At 38.8% G+C, this 27,662-nt stretch overlaps 1 protein-coding gene across 3 annotated transcripts; it reads right to left on the reverse strand.

Annotated features, from left to right (window-relative positions):
- Nucleotides 1-26,801, reverse strand: pxylp1 (2-phosphoxylose phosphatase 1). 3 transcript variants are annotated; one of them, XM_084126252.1, is made up of 6 exons: nt 26,663-26,801; nt 23,373-23,510; nt 5,990-6,151; nt 5,781-5,907; nt 2,994-3,133; nt 1-2,133 (listed from the first exon to the last, which is right to left on the reverse strand). In XM_084126252.1, exons 2-6 carry the CDS (start codon nt 23,449-23,451, stop codon nt 1,118-1,120), a joined length of 1,524 nt encoding a protein of 507 aa, XP_083982378.1. In that variant the 5' UTR covers nt 23,452-23,510; nt 26,663-26,801; the 3' UTR covers nt 1-1,117. The 3 variants fall into 3 exon arrangements, with proteins under 3 accessions (XP_083982378.1, XP_083982380.1, XP_083982379.1); XM_084126254.1 differs by lacking the exons at nt 23,373-23,510; nt 26,663-26,801 and adding exons at nt 6,227-6,366; nt 7,131-7,211; XM_084126253.1 differs by lacking the exons at nt 23,373-23,510; nt 26,663-26,801 and adding an exon at nt 7,131-7,246.
- Between the last annotated feature and the right edge of the window lie 861 nt (nt 26,802-27,662).

Consider the following 27,662-nt stretch of genomic DNA (forward strand, 5'->3'; position numbering starts at 1 on the left):
TTTAGACAAAATGATTCATTTATTGAAAAATGTGCTTTGGAATGTGGCAGTACACTAATTATAAGAACGTCATAATACAAAAGTTCATTTGAATCAATTTTACAGTACTCAGAAATACTACCACTCCTTTCACCTTTACATTATACAAAAATAAAAAAAACAAAAAAGAAATTAAAAGCACACACAATGTGTGAGGAATGTGTCAGGACAACATGACTGCGCAAAACTAGAAATTCTGCTAATACAATTCAAGTGAGAACTCATCCGGGACATCAAATGGAAGAGACGTGAAATGGAAATAACTTCCAATTCCAGATCACTGCAGAAACTCTGCAATAAAGTGGCGAAGTGCCCTATTTCTAATACAAATATTTAAGAAATGTGGTAAAAAAAACTGACAGTTTCGCTATTTAGCACATCCATTAGGATTGTCATGATGACTGGGCAGGATTCCTAGATCACTGACTCAGAATAAAGGCAAGAGGTGTTTTAACAAGTGACTGTTTGTGTGCTGGATATTTGTGCTTTTAAGGGTCGTTTGACATCACGTCACATTTAAAACCACAGTCGTCATACAGATGTGCATATTCAATCACTGCCAATCTCTGTAAAAATAAAAAATAAAGTTGCTGTAAACAACTTCAGTTTTTGTCAGTTGATTTGATGTGATTAGCAAAGTGTACCAATTTTTGTGCAGGACAATTATTTGCTCCACAAACTTAACACTACATCAAAAACATTAGCAGTACGCACTCTTAAAGGAACAGTTCACCCAAAAAAAAATATTCTGAAATTCTCACTTTCACGTCATTCCAAACCTTTTTCGGAAAACAAAAGAAGCAATTTTGAAAAATGTTAATGCTGCTCTTGATCCATACAATGAAAACATGCAGTGACAAGCACCTGGAAACTCCTTGGTATAAAGTGCTTATGTCGAATGGACTTTTAGGGAGATTTTCTTGCTTTTTCCTTTTCTTCTGTTTTATTGATCATTTTGCCAAATGCACACAAAATGTAATATGGGTTTGGAACAAAATGAAGCAAATGATGACAGAATTGTCCAGAATATTTGGGTAAACTATTCCTGTTCATCCTCCCTTGGCGCTCTGTTCATATATTACAGTACAATTTGGCGGCAGGCCTGCTGGTAACTCGTAGCATTAACAATATTGAACATATCCTTCCTCACAAAAGACAGGAAATTACCCAGAGGGCACAGTGGCTGAGCAGAGTGTCGATTGTGGTCACGGCAGAAAGCTGTGTCAAAGGTCAAGTCCTCTCCGTTATAAAGAACACGAATAAACATATCGTCCAACCACTTTCCACGTTTCCTATCGTTCTTTCTCTCTTTCGCTTCGGGGCTATTCCACAGCTCAAACACCAGGCGGGCGGCGAACCGTGGAAATCCCGCCCCTTCCAGACCGAGCGCGCTTAGCAATGGCGCCATGGTCACGTCATGAGCAGATGCTAAAGCGAAGGCCGCCTCTTCTGTGCCTTTGCGCGTCTGGCTTCCTCTGGCGATCTTCTCCAGTCGCGCTGCGGTACGGTTGAGGTACGGATGAGCCGCGAGCACGGCGTAGCGACGATAAAGCCCCGCCTTCCGCCGCTCCAGTTCGTCGTCTTTCTGCTGCCGTCGAATCACAGCAAAGTGCTGTAGTGTAAGACACGCCCCCTCATCCGGAGCATTTGATGTAGACTGTGTGCTGGAGCACGGAAAGGGAAGACCGTGGCAAAAGTGACACAACAAAGCATCCACGGGATTGGCCGCCCTCAGAGTCTTTGTGGCCACACCCAACGTCTTGGCCATGGCGACATACGTGCGTTCGAGTTCGGTGTCGGCAATCCTCTGGTGATACTGCCTGCGCTGCTCCTGGTCCAGGTACCGGTTGCGTGTGGGACAGTCGCACGAGGAACCGCAGAAAAGCGTACTCCACTGCTGTCTAACCGTCAGACGCGACCAATCGAAATGTGGGAGGAAGCCGAAGAGGAAGGCCAATCCACTCTGGAGGGTGCGGCTTTTACCTGTAGTCTCCACCCACAACTGACGCGGTGACCAATCAGCAGCGAGCAGATTGTGACGCTTGATGTAGGCCTGACGAAGATGATCGCCGTTTTTCAAGTGCTGTACGACTCCTGCCAGAGAGAGAAAAGAAAGAAATGTTAAATGTATTTCTCACCAGTGATATTTTAGTGTCATTGATATATTACTACAGTTTTTGTTAATAATTCGAATTTGTTTTTATTTTTGTGTTTTTTTAATGTTTAATGTTGTTTTTGTCATTTATATTAGATTTTTTAAAAATGATGTCTATAATTTGTATTAGTTTTTATACCAAACTTTGTTATTTTAGTACTTAAAATAAACAAATGAGAAATTTTGCATAAGCAACTAAATTAAATAACATAAGTTTCATTTTTTATATATATATATATAAATTTAGAATTTTTTTCCAGTTGACATTTATTTCATTTCAAGCAGCACTTTTTTTTTAGATTTTAGTTAATGATAGTTTCACACCAAGAATACAACATACATATACATTATATAATATATAATCGATTTTACATAAATATTGCCACACTGTGGCTGCATCCAAAATCACATACTTCCCTGCTATATAGTAGGCGAAAAACAGTATGTGACAAAAGAAATATGTCTGATTTCACAGAACTCATAAAAGAGTGGGTAAAAAGTACCTGGATGAACTACTACTTCCGGTGAGATTCTGAAGTGTGCATATGATGGACACTTTACTATCCCATGAGGCCACGGGAGAGGATTTATGAATGGTAGTGAAGCGACACAACTGACGCTGGTAGGTCACATGATAATGACAATATAGCAAAAGTAGTAAGTCCAGATTACATTCATACTACACACATTCATACTATATAGAACATACTTTCTTAGCGGTTGTGAAGTAATTAATTATTCAAAATAAGTAACTACTCGAGAGAGTATGTGATTTCAGACGCAGCTTGTGACTGGTTACCTGTCTGTGTAAGCTCTCCCATTTCACAGGTGCTGTGACTGGGTAATCGGGGCAGAGATCCCAGTGATGCGTCCATGTGACCACGCCCACCGAGAGCCATGTGACTAATGAAGGCGGCCAAAAGGGGGTGAGAGGGCTTTCTGTGAAATTACAACCATGAAAGAGGTTTTAGAACTTATTTTAAATCAGAAATACATTTGATGCATTACATTCATGAAACTTTTTTTCCAGATTAACAGTCTGCCTGAGGACCCACTGTCCTGCAAAGTATATTTCCAACACTTCAGCTCACCTGCCTGTATATTTTCAAGTAATCCCGAACAGCTTGATCAGCTGCTTCAGGTGTGTTTGATTAGGTTTGGAGCTGAACTCCACAGGAGCAGGATTGAAGACCTCTGGTCTAAACAACACAATATGCATCATAATGGCCAGCACAAGCAGCTCTGAGGAGCCACGTGAGAGTGTCATTACTAGATATATCCACAAGGGGGAGGCATGATAACATGTATAATGATAGAAGCTAGAAAACCAATTGAATTTTTCAAGCTAATCTACATATGCACCCGGGACATCTTCAAAGGGAATATGCAAGTCGATTAGCCTTTTGGTTTATTATAAAAAATGCTAATTTTTACTTTCAGGAGTAGGACGTGGGTTAGTCTGTAGTAAAATAATTAGTATTATTTAAAAACAATAAAAGTCAAGGGCAGAGGTCTGCTATGAGCTTTGTTCCCGAAAGACGACGACAACAGCATTATCAAGAGCATGGATATTTACTACACTAAACTAATACATAATGCAACTACAATTACATGAAACATGCATCATTAAAAAAAATATTGCATAGATTTAATGCAGGTCTAATGCAACTTAGGATAAATCAAATCAAAATGATGTTCTGTCATTACTATATGCACTATATGCAAGAGGTAAAGTTGATCATTTTTAATGGACTTCAGAAAACTCCAGCAGGGATGTTGGATTACTGCATTTTATTATAATACATCTTCATTTTAAGTCAGAACCCGTCAGAGCATTACGGTCAGGTTGTGTCGGGTCACAAAGGCAATCACACATCAGACCTTAGGGTATGTCTGCATTTAGATAGCAAGGTTTGCGTGTTTGTGAAGAACTAGAGCATGAGAAAGAGACAAGGATTTATGGTTGAGGATTACTTTGTAATACATAAATCTCAAACATCATGGGAATATTATGGGTTGCTGTGCGAGATTAATAATTCTTGGGATATTCTGAAGCACAGCATTTGTCATGTCATTGGTCAGAATACCACGATGAATCCATGGAAACACAACAATGTTATTTTAGGTAGCATTACAGTGACTCTTCACTGCTGCCGTAACCACGGCGACACGGCTCAGGGATGGATAAAAGACGACTGCGGGAATGGAATATTAATCTGATAACGATTCATAAACTGCATGCCCTATTGATAAACAGTAAACCTGATAAACACACAAACATAAGTCCACTGAGGGTTATCAGTTGTAAGCTCAAAGAAAAAAAATCTTCTAATGATGGACCTTGAAAACAGGCAGCATTTTAAAATGATGCATTATGTACTTTTTCAGTCATTTCATTATATATTGTGACAGACATAGAGATAGATATACAGAGACAATCAGATAGATAGCCTGACAGTGAGATAGAGAGATGGATGGACGGACGGACGGACGGACGGACAGACAGTGGGATGGATGGACGGACAGATAGATAGATAGATAGATAGATAGATAGATAGATAGATAGATAGATAGATAGATAGATAGATAGATAGATAGACAGACAGTGGGATAGATAGATGGATGGATGGATAGATGGATGATGGATGGATGGATGGATGGATGGATGGATGGATGGATGGATGGATGGACAGTGGGATAGATGGATGGGTGGGTGGATGGACAGACAGTGGGATAGATGGATGGATGGATGGATGGGTGGATGGACAGACAGTGGGATAGATGGATGGGTGGACGGACGGACGGACGGACGGACAGACAGTGGGATAGATGGATGGGTGGATGGGTGGGTGGATGGACAGACAGTGGGATAGATGGATGGGTGGATGGATGGATGGATGGATGGACAGTGGGATAGATAGATGGATGATGGACGGACAGACAGTGGGATAGATGGATGGACGGACAGACAGTGGGATAGATGGATGGACGGACAGACAGTGGGATAGATGGATGGATGGACAGTGAGATAGATAGATAGATAGATAGATAGATAGATAGATAGATAGATAGATAGATAGACGGACGGACAGACAGTGGGATAGATGGATGGATGGATGGATGGATGGATGGATGGATGGATGGATGGATGGATGGATGGATGGATGGATGGATGGATGGATGGATGGATGGATGGATGGGTGGGTGGGTGGATGGACAGACAGTGGGATAGATGGATGGATGGATGGATGGGTGGATGGACAGACAGTGGGATAGATGGATGGGTGGACGGACGGACGGACGGACAGACAGTGGGATAGATGGATGGGTGGATGGGTGGGTGGATGGACAGACAGTGGGATAGATTGATGGATGGATGGATGGATGGACAGTGGGATAGATAGATGGATGATGGACGGACAGACAGTGGGATAGATGGATGGACGGACAGACAGTGGGATAGATGGATGGATGGATGGACAGTGAGATAGATAGATAGATAGATAGATAGATAGATAGATAGATAGATAGATAGACAGTGGATGGATGGATGGCATCATCAGATCATTAACATATAAATGCATACCTCTTCTCTGATAGGGTGCAATCAATGGCGGGTTTCCTGGTTTTTGGGATGGCGTATAAAGGGAAACGGTCTCCATGACGAATCATCACCTGGACCGACAGCAGCCTGTAGTCCGCCGGACTGTGACCTACGACACACACAACTACATCACACCACGTCTGAGAGAGTCTTCAGGTGTGCGAGAAGGTAAATGTGTGTGTGTTTCTTACCCTCCCAGCCGTGCTCGCTGACGTTGGGGTAATTGCAGTACTGGTGGGTGTCTCGGATGGGGTCAGGGGCAGGAGGATCCGTATGGAGGACTGGATTCACACGCTTTCTGCTTTTACCAAGTGACCTTTGCTCTGCCACCGGATTGGTTGGAATGAGGTGCACTAGGGAAAGAAAAAAAGGACTATGAGAGTCATTAAGCACAAGCACACACTATTTCCAGCTTCCTCAGTTCTGACCTCATAGAACAAACATTGAGGCTGCACAGTGCTGCGGATTGTTGGATTTTGGGAATTGCCAAGGCGATGTGGGCAGAGGGAGGAGTCTGACCGGATATTAGCCAGTGATTGACAACTACCAGAAAGAAGGCCCTACAATCCTTCAATGTGACAGATAAAAACACAAGACCAACATCTTTGAGCTACATATTTGCACTTTTAAGTACACGTAAATAATTACAGCAACTTTTATATTATGATAAATGTAATTTTCTTTAAGCAAAAGAATAAACTGTACAATTAAAACACACTCTAAGAACTTTTTCAAAACCAGCATTTATTAAACCAGTCCAAAAAGAGCATTTATAGAATCTAACCTGTTTCACACACACTATGAAAAACTGAATTATGATAGTTTTTATTAAAAAAAAATGTACATGGAAATAAAATGTGCAAATAAGGAATGATGATTCTTAAATAACGTGAAATGTTTTAAGAGAAACCTGCAGCATCATCCTCAAACTATTAAATGCATTATAATTTAATACACTTAAATGCATTATAACTTAAATACAAAATAATTATGTTGTCTAATAACATGGCAAATGAGGGAACTAATAAGATAATTAATGGGAACCAGGTGAACGGAATAAAGGAACAAACAGAAACGCACTAGGAAACTGGGTCAACATAAAAAGAAAAAAAACTGAACATAAACCTGACAAGCTTGTTCCTTTTATATAACAATTAAATTTTGAAAACACACAATATTATGAAAAACAATGTTAGCATAGAAACAACCAAACTGCTAAATACAAAATAAATGAATGAATGAATGTCATCGGGCTAAATGAACACTTTATTACAAACAGGTCTGACTCCAGCATTTCCAATACTGATGTAACCAACCAGGAGTTAAACTCACCAGACAGAAGTATGACGGTTAGCTGGTTTATACGCGCAGCGATGGACATTGTGGAGATGTGAAAGCGAGCATGTGCAGGTGTGTGTGTTTGTGCACCTCATACTGGTTTTAATTCAGCATCAAACCTCCTCTGACTTACTCCCGCCTCTAAAAGTGGCCCAACCAATCACATGTTAGCTCCAAACTCTCAGCCAATCACAGGACAGCTCTGTGTAGAGGCCGGCCACACAAAGAGCTCTTTGTAGCTGAGTATAGTGTACAAGAAAAATCACACACACCTAAAACACAAATACAATAGACCCAAATCAAACAGGACAGACAGTGTTTATACTGCTGTTCAAGGCCATTGGGCTGATATTGTGTGTGTGTTGGCATTGTGCACTTCAGCGATGAAGCAATGCTGACAGAAACCTACAATTAACCAGGATGAGAACCGGTCCTCTTTCATCCTTCACTTCTCTCTTTCTCATTTTCAATGTAAAGCTTCTTTCTCTCCATCTGCTTGTTAGTCTACAGACCTGGAGCCTCTTTCTTTAAAACTGCATCAGTCATGCTTGAGTGAACTGAAGTAAAGAGAGAGAGAGGAGAGAGAGGATAATTTAAGACTCGGTTCTGTCCTACATTCAGACAGCTTTCGGCTCATGTTGGAGAAACCACAAAGGAGGGAATGAATTAGTAATGACCTCACACAGGGTGAAAGAAACAGGCAACGTGAGGAAGGCAGAATGACAGTAAGGATGACAGACATAATCAGCATTAGTGCAACCCATATCAGACCAAAAACTGTCACTTAAAACAACATTGCATTATAGATAACTCTTTTATGAGCTATTTTTGCAATGAGTTTTAAGCAACTGATCTCAAGGTGGATGCACAACAAGGTAAAAAGACAGTGAAATGTTTTAGGGTGTGTTCACACTTCACACTCGCTTGGTTCGTTTGGTCCAGACCAAATAAAAACATTTAGTCCTGGTCCGCTTAGCATTCAGATTGGCATTTTTAACACTGAACCTAAAGGCATAGGGATACGTTCACAACCTGATTGGTCGGCTTTTATGATGTATTGCCTATTTTGAGACGGAACTTACCAAACATCCAAAACAATGATGTGTGCTAAGCTAAAAGTGCTTGCTATATGTGCGTAGCCTGCATAATATGATGGTATTTTGACCAGCTGAGAACTTGTGAAGAGCTATAAAATGTGTGAAGGAGAAAAAACAGTGCCAGGAATCCCTCTCCGTCACACACACAAACATAGATCTGCTGTGGGGAGACACTGTTCTGATGCCTGTACCGAACTGGGATGGGCAACATTGCGACTATGACGAGAAAAAACACGAATGCTTGAGAATTCTGTCCTTTTTAGGCTCTCATCTTGTGGCATCATGTCCTGTTTTTGGTTTGTTTGGATGTCTTTGGTCCGTGGTGCGTTCATATTTCAGTCGAACTGCACCAGAGTTCGTTTGCAAGTGGAACAATACTCATCTTTCAGGCCCATCTTTTCAGCTCGACTCTCGGTCTGCTTGTTTGGACAGGGATCAGATAGCAGCGTTCACAGTTATTTAAATGAACCACACTAACAGAGCAATCGCACCAGAATTCGTTTTAATCTAACCAAACCTGCCGAGTGTGAACACGCACTTAAGGACAGAGAGAGACTGTAAAGCATGTCAAAGGCCAACTCCTTCATGTCTGAACACAACAAAAACTTGGTTCTCATTACTGGCCAGGTAGATGCTGTTGCTTAGACTGAGCTGTGATTGGATGTGGGATGCAGAGGGCGGATATTAAGAGTATCACTGACCAATCCCTACTTACCTCATCCAAAAAAATGTCATGTTTGGTTTCATTTGAGTTGGCTTTGCAAATTCTTTCCATCTGTGCTGTTAAACGACTAAATTAGCAGGATTTCCCTGTAGCTGTCACTGTGACATGAAATATTTAATCTGCGGGGCTGGTTTCTAAGATACAGATAACGGCAGTCCTCGGCGAAAGAGGATTTTCAGTCAAGGACATGGGACACTGGGGTCTAATCTGGGAATAATCTAACTGATCCTTACATTATAAAAATACATAAACATTTCTCTTCTGCAAATCATATTCTCACTAATGGCTTTGGGACTTCCAGGTTTTTTGACTGCTCGGTTTCAAGTCTTAAAAATAAATCATGTAAACATGATATGATTCCAGGGACTGCTTTTAGACTGTCTAAACCAACCGTCTGTAAAGTATCATCCATGTGTCAGCTGGCGGCCCCCAACTTATGCTGGGTTAACAAGTTCATGTAAATGTGGCCAGAGAGAGTCTGTGCTTGTCTTATTTAAGTCAGCATGAAATGAAAATTCACCTATTCACCTAAAATGCATCTATTTTATAAATGCATGTTCTAAATCATATTGCAAGCAATTTAAATTGTGTTGTTTTGAACTTGAATTGTTTAACTCTTTCCACACTAGCATTTTTTTTTTAAAGATGCCAGCCACCCAGCGAGCAAAAAGTCGTCCAGAAGACGTCTAAAAGACGTCATTCTTAGACATCCAGAAGACGTCCTCACAGGAGCCAGAATGAAAGTTTTTTTGACGTCTTTTCTGGACATTGTATAGACGTCAATTAAAGACGTGCTAAAGACGTCATTCTTAGACATCCAGAAGACGTCCTCACAGAAGCCAGAATGAAAGTTTTTTTGACGTCTTTTCTGGACATTGTATAGACGTCAATTAAAGACGTGCTAAAGACGTCATTATTAGACATCCAGAAGACGTCCTCACAGAAGCCAGAATGAAAGTTTTTTTGACGTCTTTTCTGGACATTGTATAGACGTCAATTAAAGACGTGCTACAGACGTCATTCTTAGACATCCAGAAGACGTCCTCTCAGGAGCCAGAATGAAAGTTTTTTTGACGTCTTTTCTGGACATTGTATAGACGTCAATTAAAGACGTGCTAAAGACGTCATTCTTAGACATCCAGAAGACGTCCTCACAGAAGCCAGAATGAAAGTTTTTTTTACGTCTTTTCTGGACATTGTATAGACGTCAATTAAAGACGTGCTAAAGACGTCATTCTTAGACATCCAGAAGACGTCCTCACAGAAGCCAGAATTAAAGTTTTTTTTACGTCTTTTCTGGACATTGTATAGATGTAAATTAAAGACGTGCTACAGACGTCATTCTTAGACATCCAGAAGACATCCTCACAGAAGCCAGAATGAACGTTTTTTTTGCGTCTTTTCTGGACATTGTATAGACGTCAATTAAAGACGTGCTACAGACGTCATTCTTAGACATCCAGAAGACGTCCTCACAGGAGCCAGAATGAAAGTTTTTTTTACGTCTTTTCTGGACATTGTATAGATGTCAAGTAAAGACGTGCTACAGACGTAATTGTTAGACATCTAAAGGCAGCCAGAATAAAAGTTGTATTAGACGTGTTTTCTGTAGTAGAAATGTCAAAGACTGTTAAAGACCCATACTGACATGGAAATCCCATATGTGCATTTTGCAAGGATCCAACTTTAAAAAATATTTACTTACAAATATTTATAAAACAGTGGTTGAACTTGTGAGTGAGCTAGTTCTCACTGAGAAAAACCCAGTTACTCCTTGTTAATGGTTGTCGTGTCATGAAACTGCAGACACACAGACCATAGACCTAAATAAGATTTTAAAGAATATTGATAATATTGTATATTCAATTGAATAACTGTGGTGTATATACTTGCATTTGTATATCTTAACAATATAACTGTAATAAACTGCTTACCATTTTCCTGTAAACCAAACTAATCACTCCAAGAAATCAACTATTTAAATCTCAAGATATATTTTTATTACTATTTTAAATCTTAACAGCCGAAAGAGTAAAGTATAAATTAACACAATAAAACTTAAAAGACAGAACAGTAAAGTTGTAAATTAACACAATTTCCCTTTAAATAATCTATAAAATGTTGTTAAAAAAATATAACATAACAGTTAACAAAATATGGCTGCTATAAGGTTCACAAGCTTCATTTATAGCAGCAAGCAGTTCCAGATGATCGGCTACAGACTTTCTTTGGGCCTCTGTTGCAGCTGGGTCCCATTTCATGACAGCAGCTACAATCAAAGCAAAAAAATCCACATGTAAAATAAATAAATACAAATGCCACTGTTGTGGTTTAGCTTATAGCAGAGATGCATAGTTGAACATTTGAGTACTCGAATCAATTAAATGAAATAAATCACAAATCAAGTAAAATTACATCAAGCCTGATATAAGGCATTCCACACACACACACACACACACACACACACACACACACAGGGGCCATTTACAACTTCATGCGATTTTAGTGATCGGATTGCTATATGATCTTGAAAAGACCAGGTGTAAATGCCCTCCGAAACGCATTCGTGACGCATTTGAATCTGAATGCTCAAACCACTTCAGGAGGTGGTCTGGGTCGCATTCCAGAAGAAACTGGACATGCATCTGGTTGTTGAAACCACATATGTAAATTTTACTCCTCCCAAAAACGCTCTAAAATAAAGGTGTGAGAGCGTGTTATAGGCTATATGTCATGTTATAGCCAGTTATGACGACGCTACTGCCGCATCGCCGCTGACCATCTAACGTTATTCATCAAGCCAACGTGCAAACTATCGCAAATCAAAGTGAAAGTAAGTCCCAGATTCTTAACACACAGTTATCATCATTAAAAGTAAAGAAACGAAATGATCTTACCAGGGCTGTTGCGCTCTCTCCTATTGCGGTCTTTGATTTAGAAATTTTAACGGATGATCAATAAAATGCAGCTCATATCTGTTGCTTTCGGTGACGTGAACGCCATTAAATTTGCATAGCGAGGGAATCGAGGGAATTATGTGACCAGGTGTAAATGGAATTGTTGTGATAAAACAGATAGCTATCCGATCTGAGAAAACGCATCAAGTGGCCAGGTTTAAACAGCCCCATATACACACACACACACGCACATATTAGGGGTGTAAGTTAACGGTTCACAAAATCCATGGTTCGGTTCAGTTCAATACGATACACTTGTGTCACGGTTCGGTACGTTTTCGATACAGGAAAAAGAAAGAAATACCAGAGAAATTTCCTTGTTTTAATATTTTTAACTTTTTTTTTGTATTAAACCTAACATCATAAAGTATGATTTTTTTTTTTTACTTTGAGGAATGATGAAGCTATAATTGACTCTTAGAAGCATGTAAAACAGCTCCTTGAAAAAAATGAAATGTAATATTGTAGTTATAAACAAAGGTTTATTTTAGTTCAGATTAACATTTGAGGGCAGTAATTTTATTTATGTCAAAAAAATAAAACCAACGTAATGTAACTTGAAAGCATTATAGCCTACTATTCCTGCCAAACTTCCATGGTTACAGTTAGTGTTACTACAGTAAATCCATGGTGAATGTTGCTGATCTGTGGACACTGGATTGTTCATTCATGGCACAATGTTTCTACGTCAGCGCTGTTTGATCCGTTAATAACAGAGAAATATGAATGCTTCTCACTAGATCTCGCAGCGATGTTATTACTTCAGTGGGGATCTATTAGCGCCGTGTAGTAACAGTGTCGCTTGATCAAGATCGGCTCGCGCTGCACTGGTCCAAACTGATAAACGGCCCGTGAAACACATAATAACAGCACCTGCTTTCTGGTCAGTTAGCCTACAGTACCTGCTTTTTTTGTGGAAACCAAAACTTTTGATTGTGAGAGAGCCATGTGTTAAAAGTCAGATGGCACTTAAGCTACTTTATGATTTGCCCTATGTCTGAACAAAAGAAATAAAAGTTAACTATCTATACCATATTGAATTGCATAGCATCATATTTTTGCAATACGTTGAATCGAAATCGAATCGCACCGGATCGTAATAATAGTGAATCGTATTGCATTGCATTGGTAGCTGGCAGCTGCTTATATGTATCATTAATGTATTGTATCGTTGGCTATGCATCGAGATGCGCATCGTATCAGCCTCAGTTATGGAGATGCACATCCCTAATACCTACATAGGAAAAGTAACTACATTTACATACTGTGAATCGTTTTTTTATTTATCGAGAATCGTTTTTGAATCGAAAATCGCAATTGTATCGAATTATGACATTTTCTTAATCTTACACCCCTAATATAAACATACATATAGTACTTTGGAGACCAATTGTGTTGAAATAACATTGAGACAAAGGAGGTAGAGGACGAATACTCACTTCTCTTGGTAGCTGTTCCGATGAATGACGGATCCTGGCCACAGAAAGATAAAAGAGAGAGGTAAAAGGGGGGAATAAATTAGCATGGGTCACATTTCATCTGTTTTGTCTGGTATCTAAAACTTATGTCTGATAGAAAAATGTGCATCACCAAAAGAAGGAACATGTAGATTAACACAGTGGATCTGTCCAAATGGTAATCGTTTTAATAACGTTGTCATCTGAACAAAGAAAGAACTCTTCCGTTTTTAGTACATTGTTGTTGAGTAAAAGTTCCTTAAGTTTGTGTGTTCTTGACGTCTTTTCTTTTAACCCTGCAGGTAGTTACATTAACGCATCTATTAATAAAAGTTTTACCTATGGAACTTCGGTATGATGAAAATGTGTGTAATATAGCAAACCCAAACAAATGTTAAATGGAACTCTTCCACCATATCTAGTTTTAAAATGAATCACAGGAACTTGCCATCCTAGGTCACATTACCATAAATATAATATAAAATTACTATAAGATAAAATTACTTCAGTTAATTTACCATCGCATGCATGTCCCCCTTTGCTAACCCTTTTGTGGAAGGGCTCTTTGTGAAGGGATTTAGATGTTTGCTTGGAACACCCCTTTAATTGTACATTTATTAAATCACATGTAAGGTTTATAAATAATACTAGGTAAAGGAGAGCAAACTGATTCCCCCTTCATTTTATCTACCTTATGCCGACCGAAAGGTATATGATTTTCTTTCTTCAGATGAAAACACATATTTTAGAAAAAATAAACTAGACTTTTAGAAATATTATCCATCTCTTGTGTTTGTGTGTCAAATAATGCAAGTGAATAGACACCAAAATGCTGAAGGTCGAAAAAGTCCAAGAGCATTGCTCACATGATAAGTGCAGAAAACATCTTGTGTGAACAACACAGCAAGCTGTGAGTAGGCTGTATGAAGTTTCTGGCATATGCACTTGCATTATATTGGCTTAGAATAATGGATAATTAAAAAATATATATTTGTGGAAAGAAAGTCAGATATACATCTGGAATGGCACGAGTGAAGAAAAAAAAGAGATCATTTTTTTAATTTCGGAGTGCATTGGGCCTTTAAAATTGACTGCGGATTTAGATACTGGGTAACACTTTATTTCGATAGTCCACTTTAGACATTCTACTAACTATAAGTAACTTTGCAACTACGTGTCAACTATCTGTCATTAGAGTATTAGTAGACTGTCTGCTTAATATTTGCTAACACTCTGTTTTGTTGGTCCCCTAACAGACATTCTACTGACTATAAGTTACTTGGCAACTACAAGTCAACTTATTCTCCTAACCCATTTCCTAACATCTAAACTTAACCTACCAGTCTATTGACTGTCTGCTACAGCCTACTAATACTCTAATGAGAGTTAGTTGACATGTAGTTGAAAAGTTATAGTTAGTAAAATTTCTAAAGTGGACTATCGAAATAAAGTGTAACCAGACACTGCAGTGGATACTTACTAGTGATGGACTTGTTTCTCTGTTGGTGCCTATTCTGCTCCGTAAGTCCAATGCTTGATCTAAAAAATTTTTTTTTTTTTAAAAGAGTGTTAATAGGATTATTGATCGGGTAACATAGGACCATTTTTTTAATGTTCCATAAGTGTTATATAAATCTGGAGAACCCTTACTAAAAATTAACACTGTTTTGCGACACTAACCAAATGGTAATAAATTATTGTAATACGTAAAATAGGAAAGAGGCCGCACTATGCATAAACTTTTATTTGCAAAAACACGTTTCGGCGTGTGCCTTCATCAGTTTGCACGCGCCGAAACGCATTTTTGCAAATATAAGTTTATGCATAGTGTGGCCTCTTTCCTATTTTACGTATTACAATTATCCAGGCCAGCACTCTAAAACTTTATTAATATATGCAGTGAAGCCTGCTCCTATACTTACTTAATAAATTGTTGTATTAAATCCACCATAAAAACATGGTTTCTACACTATAATAAATAAAACATGGTTAATTTAGCAAATGTCCTTAAATGATTAGTTCACCTCAAAGTTGAAAATTGTGTCATCATTTACTCACCCAAGTTGATTTAAACCTGTATGAATTTCTTTCTTCTGCTGTACACAAAGAAAGATATTTTGAAGAATGTCGGTAAACAGACAGACTTGGGTCCCATTGACTTCCATAGTAGGAAAAAAAAATACTATGGAAGTCAATGGGACCCAAGTTACAGACATTCTTCAAAATATCTTTCTTTGTGTTCAGCAGAAGAAAGAAAGAAAGAAATTCATACAGATTTGAAACAACTTGAGGGTGAGTAAATGATGACACAATTTTTAACTTTGAGGTAAACTAATCCTTTAAAAGAACAGCTCATCCAAAAAAAAAAAAAAAAAAAATAGAGTTTAAAAATAGAACACTCACCCTGGTGTTGAAATTTTATGAGTTTAATTTTTAAAATTTTAAATTTTATCAATTTCTTGTGTAGAACCATAATTAAGATATCTTGAAAAATGCCTTTTATTTTTGTCATACAATGAATATAGGCCTAGTTGTTTTATTCCCAAAATTCTTGTGTTTCACAAAAGTAAGTTATAGAGGTTTGAAAAAAATACTTTCATTTTGAAAGACATTTATTTTTGGGTCAGCTAGGCCTGTAAACTCAAGAAGATAAAGCTTGTCTGGAGGGTTTGAACCAGTGCATTTGAGCAGAGTTTACATGTTCTGCCTCTATTTCACGTGTATTTTATGACAATACTCACCGCATTTGAACATCGTGTGGCTGGATAATATTTATTCCCAAAATGCCTGGATCATGAAGGAAACACACACATACACATCAATATTAGTTATTTGTTTTACTTACTAACGGAGACATTTGCAAAAGCTTGCAAAATTGACTCACCAGCTCCAAAACATATTATTACGACTCGTTAATTTAACTGATCGGTTAGCCATCCCGCGATCAACAATATAAAAGCCTAGTTTGCAGATTCTTATAGTAAGACTGTGACAGTTCCTTTCTGTCTAAAGATACAATATTCTCAGTTCACTCGTTGTAAAGCATTTATTTTTTATCATAAAGTTAGACAAGTTAACGTTACACATCCTAGCAGCACATAACATTAATACATTGGGAATACCGTATGCACTAATAATATTGCTCTAATCGCGTTTAGATTCTCAATTTAATACACTATATCTTGATGTAGCAGAATTTGTATAAAATAAAGTTATTTACCTTCCGTAGATTGCAATATGTCCGTTGTTAAAATTCTTTGTCCATTTCCTTGTTTGTTCTTCATTTACACCCAGCAACACCCAGCAACTCGCTCAAAATAAACATTTAGCAGTCCGATGTAAAATAATCCATGTTTTAAACGATGTAAAACCCACAGAATAGGCTAATATTGAAGATCCCGCGCAGCAGCAAAGCAAACACCGACTCGCTCAACTGACGTTTATTCAAACTTGACTCATAAAGGCGCGCTTAGTTGTCATTGGCTAGATTCCTGGATGACAGTCAGAATAAACAGAGAATAACCAATCATGCTCAAAACAGCTAGGAGAGACAGCCAATAGTGTGGCAACATTGCAATTACAGGAAAATATGAATATATATATATATATATATATGTTTTTTCATTGCAGTGCATGATTAAAAATTAAAGATTAAAAATTAAAGATTAAAAATACTGTAAGAACTTACAGTAACTGACCATATATAATATGTATTTACCACTGTTCTTATAAAGCGCAATTTAATAGAGCAAACAGTATATTAAACAGAGCAAACACTGCATATATTCATATACAATTCTGTATAGATCTATATGAAAATCTAATGAATTGGTATCATGGTGGTGACAGTTACATTCATGTGACCCATAATGACCCTTTTACACTTTCACAAATTCTTGACCTTTCCTTTAGAAACACTCTTATGCCTAATAATGTCAACATCCTTTTTCACCCTGTGTGGCACTGGTACACAACCTGTTGGTTTAGAGTTAATCCTCTGTCCAACGCAACACTTTGGTAACATTGGCATAATTATATACAAGTTACAACATAATACCCCGGGTTTCACACTTTCACAGGCAAGACTTAAGCCTGTAGTCCCAGACTAAAATGCATGTTTGAGCAGTATTACCTGAAAGCAACTTGTACTGACATATCTTATGGCAGTGCCATTGTTTTGTCTCAAGATGCACACCAGTAATGTTTTTTTTTTTCTAAGGCACATTTTTAAAAGCTATAATTAAATACCCAAATTGAACTAAGGACAAATCCTGGCTTTATCTAAACCATGTCTGTGAAACCGGGTCTGGGTTAGAAATTAAGGGTTAAGGTTAACCCTAACCCTAACCTTAAGACTTGCCTACAGACTTTTATTTAACAGCTTGGTGTTAACTGCAGTGGTTAGGCCTTTAGCATTGATAAAGGACAAAAATCTTCTCACTGTGACAGTCTGTTTAGTAAAGATTGTTTGTATGGATTGTCCCTAAACTAGAGCTATTGATGCATTCAAAACATACCTGTATCATAAAGATCGTATTTACAAATTGAACATACATGAACGCCGCCACAATGATGAAAATATGAGTAGGAAGCTTGGGATTTTCTTTTAGCCCGATCTTGAAGAGTTATGAGTGTGTCAGTGAGAAACATGTAATACCACAATACTTTGGTATTTAGCAGTTACATTGTCAGGCTTTTCTATTTACGATGAAGTAAGCTAATGCCTGCACAAAATATGACAGTAGTATTACAATATAACATGTAATGATACATTTTACAGTGGCTTCATAAATTAATTTCAACATAAATAGTAAAATAGTAAAACCTCATGAATACAAACTTCCCAGGAGGACTTAAAAGCATCATGTGTGCATCATGAACCCTGTTGGTGTCTGATCAGCAAGATCAATTTAACAGTTAATGATATAGTCTGTAAATTAACAGTCAGTTAATTAATTTACAGATATTGTTTGTCATTTTGTTCTGAACTAGTTCTGGCTGTCAGTGGACGTTTAGATTATGGCTGGATTGGACATCATTATTCACGTCATTTATGGACTGTTTCTGGATGTCAACGGACGTCCAGATTATAGCCAGTATGAACGTCTTTTCTGAACTAGTTCTGGCTGTCAGTGGACGTTTAGATTATGGCCGGATTGAACATCTTTATTCACGTCATTTATGGACTGTTTCTGGATGTCAAAGGACGTCCAGATTATAGTCTGTATGAACGTCTTTTCTGAACTAGTTCTGGCTGTCAGTGGACGTTTAGATTATGGCTGGATTGGACATCTTTATTCACGTCATTTATGGACTGTTTCTGGATGTCAAAGGACGTCCAGATTATAGCCAGTATGAACGTCTTTTCTGAACTAGTTCTGGCTGTCAGTGGACGTTTAGATTATGGCTGGATTGGACATCTTTATTCACGTCATTTATGGACTGTTTCTGGATGTCAAAGGACGTCCAGATTATAGTCTGTATGAACGTCTTTTCTGAACTAGTTCTGGCTGTCAGTGGACGTTTAGATTATGGCTGGATTGGACATCTTTATTCACGTCATTTATGGACTGTTTCTGGATGTCAACGGACGTCCAGATTATAGCCAGTATGAACGTCTTTTCTGAACTAGTTCTGGCTGTCAGTGGACGTTTAGATTATGGCCGGATTGGACATCTTTATTCGCGTCATTTATGGACTGTTTCTGGATGTCAACGGACGTCCAGATTATAGCCAGTATGAACGTCTTTTCTGAACTAGTTCTGGCTGTCAGTGGACGTTTAGATTATGGCCGGATTGGACATCTTTATTCGCGTCATTTATGGACTGTTTCTGGATGTCAACGGACGTCCAGATTATAGTCAGTATGAACGTCTTTTCTGAACTAGTTCTGGCTGTCAGTGGACGTTTAGATTATGGCTGGATTGGACATCTTTATTCACGTCATTTATGGACTGTTTCTGGATGTCAACGGACGTTCAGATTATAGCCAGTATGAACGTCTTTTCTGAACTAGTTCTGGCTGTCAGTGGACGTTTAGATTATGGCTGGATTGGACATCTTTATTCACGTCATTTATGGACTGTTTCTGGATGTCAACGGACGTCCAGATTATAGTCAGTATGAACGTCTTTTCTGAACTAGTTCTGGCTGTCAGTGGACGTTTAGATTATGGCCGGATTGGACATCTTTATTCACGTAATTTATGGACTGTTTCTGGATGTCAACGGACGTCCAGATTATAGTCAGTATGAACGTCTTTTCTTAACTAGTTCTGGCTGTCAGTGGACGTTTAGATTATGGCCGGATTGAACATCTTTATTCACGTCATTTATGGACTGTTTCTGGATGTCAACGGACGTCCAGATTATAGTCAGTATGAACGTCTTTTCTGAACTAGTTCTGGCTGTCAGTGGACGTTTAGATTATGGCTGGATTGGACATCTTTATTCACGTCATTTATGGACTGTTTCTGGATGTCAACGGACGTCCAGATTATAGTCAGTATGAACGTCTTTTCTGAACTAGTTCTGGCTGTCAGTGGACGTTTAGATTATGGCTGGATTGGACATCTTTATTCACGTCATTTATGGACTGTTTCTGGATGTCAACGGACGTCCAGATTATAGCCAGTATGAACGTCTTTTCTGAACTAGTTCTGGCTGTCAGTGGACGTTTAGATTATGGCCAGATTGGACAAAATTACTCCGTGTCATTAATCGACTAATTCTGGCTGTCAATGGACGTTCAGATCATGGCCTGGACGGGCGGACTTGATATCAACCTGTTTTGTACGTCCACAGACGTCGCTTGCTCAGTGGGCAGCGCCAGCATTTTTGATGATTTTCACAAAAAATGTCAAGGCCCCCCATAATATCTAGTTGTATTAAAGGTTGTATCAGCGATTTCAGGCCCAAAAAAGGCCCAAACATAAATGATCACATTCATCTAATCTTTCCTAACGATCCGCTAGCTGCCCGCCCCATAAGCATGCCGTCAAAAAAACGCGTCTCTGTAGGCAGCCTAGGCTCTGAGATCTGCACACAAAAACAATTGGTTTCACCAACCACTCAAAACCAAAATAAATAGTGTTTCAACCAATCACTGACAGGGGTGGGTGTTGTGAGGTTTTGCAAAACCGATCGTTAGCGGATCGTTAGGAAAGATTAGATGAATGTGATCATTTATGTTTGGGCCTGAAATCGCTGATAAAACCTGTAATATCTGAACATGCACTATGTCAAAAGAATGAGAGACTGCTTAAAAAAAATTATTCTAGGCTTTGTGCATTCTTTGTTATCAACACTTGAATGTGGGTACATTTCATAAAAAAGCAACATTTTGAACAAAATGCTGAGAAAATCGCATTTTTGTCAAACACTACGTCCAGAAATGATTAGAAAAGATGATCAAAACATAGATGAAGTAGATCGAGTCCATCAACACCCCCAAAGCTTCACAGTCATTAACCCTACCTGGGTGGACATTTTATTCAGTAACATCAGGCAGTTTTGATTTATATGCTGTTTAATGTTTTATGATCATGTTATTTTACATGTGCGTAAGCAATGCTTCTATCGCTTGTTTCTGCTTCTTCTTCGCCTGTGTTTGATCTGGAAATCCCCCCCCCATCAATGGAAAATTCCATCAATGCCTGGGAAGCGTAGTGTCATAAATGACTGAAATTCCATCAATGTCAGGGAAGTGTTGTGTCGTTAATGAAGGAAAAGTACGTCATTGGCGGGAAAGTGTTGTGTCATAAATTATGGAAAATTCCATCTTTGGCAGGGAAAGGATTAATCAAAATGTCATAACTGGACGTTCCAATGAAAACAGCACACTTCTCTCTGGTGATGTATGCAGGACTTCTCCAATCATTTAGTCTTTTAACCCCGCCCTTGCAATCTTGCATTTATCTGCCTCCACTTTTAACATCCTCAACATCCAATCAACAACCGATACATAGAACCAAGTCCTCGTCCTAGATTTTTTCTTTTCCGATAATCCTTTACACTTGGTTGTACGTCATAATACGTAAGAAAATACTTGTCGCTACTTCCATTTTATTGCGACTTCAGAATTGTTTGACATATTTCTGAGCACAGCAGTGCATCAGGCATAAGCCATGTCATTGATGCTTTCTTCTGTACAGTGGAAGAAAGGATCTTAGATTAGTGGTTCCCAGAATGCTAAATTACACGTTTGTTTGTTGGGCATGTACCATCAAGTACCCTGGAGTGAATTTAAGCACCATAGTATACTTCAAAGTAACACCACAGTACCTTTTTATAGATGTTTAAGAATTTGTTATTGAAAAACACATATTGATTGGCCAAAAATCTGAATATTGAGGGTGTTCATGGTGGCCTAGTGTCATGAAACTGCTCTGACACAGGATAATTGAAAGGATAATCCACAATCGTAGTCCAAAACAGGCAAGATGTCAATAGCACAGTCCAAACAATGACAGTTCAATGCACAGACAGAGAAATCCAGGGCAACAGGCAAAAGATCAAAACCAAGACACGGGCAACAAGGATAAAAAGCTCAGAAATGCAATACAGACACATACAAGACTTTGCAATGAGTGACTGAAATTAACCAGGCTTATTTAGGCAGGGACTGTAATGAGAAATAGCTGAGAACAATCAGGGAAGATGAGACCGGCCAGTGAGTTCTAGGAAATGTAATCCATGTTGCAATGACAATGAACAAGAGGGGAGAGCTGGTTATCCAGATGCTCCTCAACGGGTCACAGAAGTCCAGGAGGAAGGTGGAGCAGAGGCGGACCCGCTCCTCAACGGGTCACAGAAGTCCAGGAGGAAGGTGGAGCAGAGGCGGACCCATCCATGGACCTGGGATGGAGGGCCAGGTCCATGGAGTGGAGGAAGATCCCCATGGTGGAGCAGATGACCACCAAGGCAGTGTAGACGGGACTGAAGACCCTCACTGCAGAGCAAATGACCGCCACATCCGAGCGGACGGGACTAAAGATCCCCCACGATGGAGCTGGTGGGGCCGAAGACCACCTGAAGACTCTGGTGTGGCAGCCATGTTGTGAAGAGGCCTGGTCTTGGAAATACCGGACTGGGAAGCGCTGAGAAAACTGGATTTGCCACCATCAAAGCTGGAAGTACTGGAGACTGTGATGGGCCAAGCTCTGGTGGCCACATAGAGTACAAATGTTTAGGGGAATCGCCCTCCTCAACCTCCCTTTAACCAGCAGCAAAACATACGAACTGACTCTATTGTTCTAGAGTCAGTTCGTTATTTCCTCCAGGCATACATGATTTTATGGGCTCAGCTAAGCCATGACAATACAAGTCCTTAAAAACAGCATCTTTCAGTTTAGCCGACTGACGAGAGCACAGAACTGTTCAGTGTAGACCTTTATAGTATGGGTACCTTGACGTTGAAACCGAATTTCCTCTGCTGGATCCATTCATGTCTTCTGTCATGAAACTGCTCTGACACACAGGGTTAAGGATCCAACCGGAGTAGTTTATTGAAAGGATAATTAACAATCGCAGTCCAGGACAGGCAGCTGGTGTTTGTGACACCTAGCATGTTAATACCATGGTATTCAACCAAAGTATAATGGTATTTCCATAGTGTGCCACCGTACGATTTTGTAAGAGTATAGACACGCTTTGTCTTTTTTATTTGTTTTATTGGCTAATTAAAAAATTATCACTTAAATTGTGTTCTACTGAAATGGGAAAAAAATCCATGATATAGCACTTCAAGGGAAATGCCTTTGTTTAGTGTGTTGAATGCGGTCTAATTGAGACCATATTCCCACTGGAATTACAAAACACATACAAACACACAGGCACATCCCAAGAATGTAAATACAATCCAGCGGAGGTTAAATTCCCACCTGACACACTAAACATACATACACCGCAGTCCCCAGGGAAACATTAGAGTATGTATGAATAGCTGTAAGCTCATACAGAGGAAACGTAAGTGAAATCATTCATTGTGGTTCACACACTTACAATACTGCAAGCTGAAACTCAGCACCGCCAGCAGCGCACCCACCACCAGCACCACGATGAAACGGCTCCTTGCCAGCATTGTCCTGTGATTGGTTCAGACACCTGTCCATCAGCCATACATGCACAGCTTCCTGTCACCTGTGAAATCAAGAGCAACAGAAACTTTATATAGCACACATACAAATAACACAACATTACTAGGAGTTGCATTGCTTAACAATTAACAATAACAATTGCATTGCTTAAAGGGTTAATTCAACCAAAAATGAAAATTCTGTCAGTAATTAGTCACCCTCATGTTGTTCCAACCCTGTAAGTCTTTCGTTCATCTTCGGAACACAAATTAAGATATTTTTGATGAAATCTGAGAGCTGTCTCACTCCTCCATAGGCTTCTTTATAATTGAAACTTGCCGGCCCAGAGAGTTAGTAAAGACAATGTTTAAAGCTACACTGTGTAGGATTTTCTCCCATCTAGTGGTGAAATTGTTTCTGACTACCAACTGAATATTACTTTCTAGCCCCTCCCATTCCGAGGGCGTTTTAACTTCTACGGTGGACGTATTATTTCAAATCTGCCGGCAGTCGCGAGTAATCTCCCCCTCGCATTCGTCACGGTGCCACTGAGTGTCAAAACGCGAAAGGTGAAGCTTGAATTTCCAGGTATGTCCCTCTTTGGCTGATGTATTTTCAAGATGGAGGTGCAACATGGCTGCCGCCATTCGAGCGACTCGCTCATATGTATTCTAAATGGCAGATTCTACGCTTACGAGAATACTTGATTAGTTGGTAGAAGTAATTACACATTAATGAGCATTTTGAAAGAACAAAGTGTTTTTTGCTAAGAATCAACTTAAAAAATTACACAGTGTAGCTTTAAAATAGTCCAAGTGACTACAGTGGCTCAACCATAAGTTTATCAAACGATGAGAATACTTTTTGTGCGCAAAACCCCCCCAAAAATAACGACTTTATTCAACTATTCATTTTCTTCTGTATGGGCCTCTGAGTGAGTTCACGTAGTATAACAGCGCAGCGCTTCTGTGTTGTACGTCACAGGCATCACACACATGACCAGCGTCGGCCAATAGTGAGCCTACGTTCTGACGAACTCACATCAGAGGCCCACACAGAAGAAAATGAATAGTTGAATAAAGTTGTTGTTGTTTTTTCGCACAAAAAGTATTCTCGTCGCTTGATAAACTTATGGTTGAGCCACTGTAGTCACTTGGATTATTTTAAACATTGTCTTTACTAACTTTCTGGGCCGGCAAGTTTCAATAACATAGAAGCCTATCGAGGAGTGAGACAGCTCTCAGATTTCATCAAAAATATCTTAATTTGTGTTCCGAAGATGAACGAAAGTCTTACGGGGTTGGAACAACATCAGGGTGGGTAATTACTGACAGAATTTTTATTTCTGGGTGAACTATCCCTTTAACACAGTGCTGGTTTCCCTTTTATAAACGTAGGCCTATTGCAGCAAAACCATGTAGGACAACCAAAGTCTGTTGAAACACAAACTGACAACACTACACACAGCACCAGCAAGCAACATGTAATTTACCTCAGTCACACAGAAGCAGAAACTGTTATTAACTCTAAATACAGATAATAGCTGTGCTTTTAAATTCATTCCTGCAACAAGCTTTTTGACCATATCTAAAATACACACACAAACACACACAGCTGATGAACTGAGCAGATGTTTAAAGCCGCCAGAGGCCACATCATGAGAGCATTGAACCACACTTCCTTGAGTACTACACCCTTCACTCATCTGCAGCGGACATGAAAACAAGTATGCATTGACATTTGAAGTATTACAAGGTTTCAGCTGCAGCTTGTATTTAACACCTTTTTTTTGTTGTTCTTCTTGAAATAAAACTGCAAACCCCTGTGACTCTAATGACAAACACTGTCAGCAGTCTCTTGCAGTGTGACATGCCATTCTCCATCTAAAACTAGTTTAATTTTTGTGTAATTATTATTCATGCCCTTTTATGACCTCGTTTTGAAGTAGAGAGGGCATGACATATTCATACTTTCAAAATGTGTCACATCACAGGATTATCTGAATGAATTAGTGAAGGCTAAAACTATACAAAAATGAAACTCATACAGAGAATGACTTGAACAGCCTACATGTTTTCAGTCACTGAAATAAAAGGAGCCATTCTGTCATGTGACAAGAACTATAGAACAAGACCCTCCTTACAGTGTCTCAAGGTCATCAAGTTCGTAAAAAAAAAAAAATGAATCACTTCAGATGATAGTAATATTCTTGACTCAAAATTCATATTTATTTTAACTCCTTAAAAAAAGATATAAAAATATATAAAAATGATTAAGATGTCTGGTACTTTTTGCCTTGATTACCACTTTCTTGAAATTTTTTTTTAATGTATAAACCAAACGTAATCTAATTACTGTAACTGAATTACTTTTCCCTTGAAAAAGTAAAGGGATTCCTCTTAATTTTTCTGTAATATAATTACAGATGCTTCTGATGTAATTGCATTAAATATGGTAGGCTATACAACAATTTACATACAACAATAGTGAATTTAACATCAAAATGTAATGTTAAAATGTACATTTTTAATGTAACCTTCTCCCTTTACACACTTTAAAAATAATTTATGCAATTGTATAAATGTTTAGAGAGAGTAATTAGTACAGTAATCTAATAACATTATTAAAGATGTAGCCTAATTAGTAGCTAGCAATTAATTACTTTTATAGTAGAGTAACTTGCAACACTGGAACCAAGCAAGAATTCATATTGCATTTCTCAGAACTTGGCACATGTGTTTTAATCTAACTTCTGTACAGGATTTTTTTTTAAATATTATATAGACTATATGCCATACTGTAAACATATAGGCTACACAAGTTAAATTTAACCTATAATCTTGATATTGAAAAAACAAAGCCCATGTTATTTGGCATCTACTCGAAGTATATTAGATGACAGCTCGCCTATGATAGCGCATTTTTGGCAATAAATGTCTCAGTGTGAAAGTGTTGCATCTTGAACTCCGACAATGCAGGAACCACACTTTTTCCTTCAAATAATGTCCATCTGTCGTCTTGTGCGAGTGTAGATGATCAGTTTATGATCTTAAAAGAGTATGATCGCGCAAAGGGAAAACGAGAAGAATGCGTGTGGAAAAGTGCAAAAGGAATAATGATTCTGGAAGCATCGCGTTCAGTAAGAGATAAGCAGAGCAACAGATCAAACACACTTACAGACACGTCACGACACGAGAAGAGGGAAACCCGCTTTACCTGACCGAACAGAGCCCAAATATTCCGTTCAGAGGAGTCGATCAGAACGATAATCCATCAGTCCAAAAGAACGATCAGACTCAGCCCTGCTGTGAGCCTCTCTGCGGCTCCTCTAACAACATAAACCCTGTGTGTGCGTGTGTGTGTGTGTGCGTGTCAGACATTATTGTTGAGTTTTACTGCTCCATCTGCTGGTCATAGATGGTCAAAAACGTTGTTACCATGGTATACCATGTTATGTGATGGCATGGTAGGCTACTTTGACATACTCGATAGCTAATAATGATAACCATATGATATCTCTCTCTCTCTCTCTCTCTCTCTCTCTCTCTCTGTATATATGTGTGTGTGCCTTGAATGTTTCTACATAATATTGTGATGTAGTAGTGAGGGTCTAATTTCATAACTAATCTAGTGATACATTATAAAAACAATTTGTGATGACATATTGGGTTTTTGATTAAAAAAAGAAGAAAATGGTAAGGTTTAGGAGTAGAGCAAGGAGAAAGAGAATAGGCCTATCCTTAACCTGCTATGAAGGAAAATGGATAAATATATGAGATGTCCTCAGCACTAGCCTACTATTGTCAAATAAACACGTGTGCGTGTGTGTGTGTGTGTGTGTGTGTGCATGTGTGTGTGTGCACTTTGATCTGAAAACTATCAATGATCTACCACAGGGGTTCTGGTTTTGCTCCAGGACCCAAATGTTGATTAGGATTAAATGTCTGGACGGTTTCATGCTTGAGGCAGTGCTGACCACATGTCAACAAACCATGTTTATCCTTGCAGATGAACCCACTCCTCCATTTTAAAGTATAGTGGTAATAACAGTAAGCCTATTTATTATCCAAGGCGCACAATTATATGGTTAGTTGCACTGTGTTATTTGCATTTATTCATTGTTTTTCCTTGCTATCAACCCAAGTGTCACTGGTTGAACCATTACAGTGCTAGATGGCTCTGTATTGATGCTGTGGTATGTTTTGATATTTTGTTG

Source organism: Abramis brama (assembly GCF_963993115.1).
Source record: "Abramis brama genome assembly, chromosome: 10".
Lineage (NCBI taxonomy): Eukaryota > Metazoa > Chordata > Actinopteri > Cypriniformes > Leuciscidae > Abramis > Abramis brama.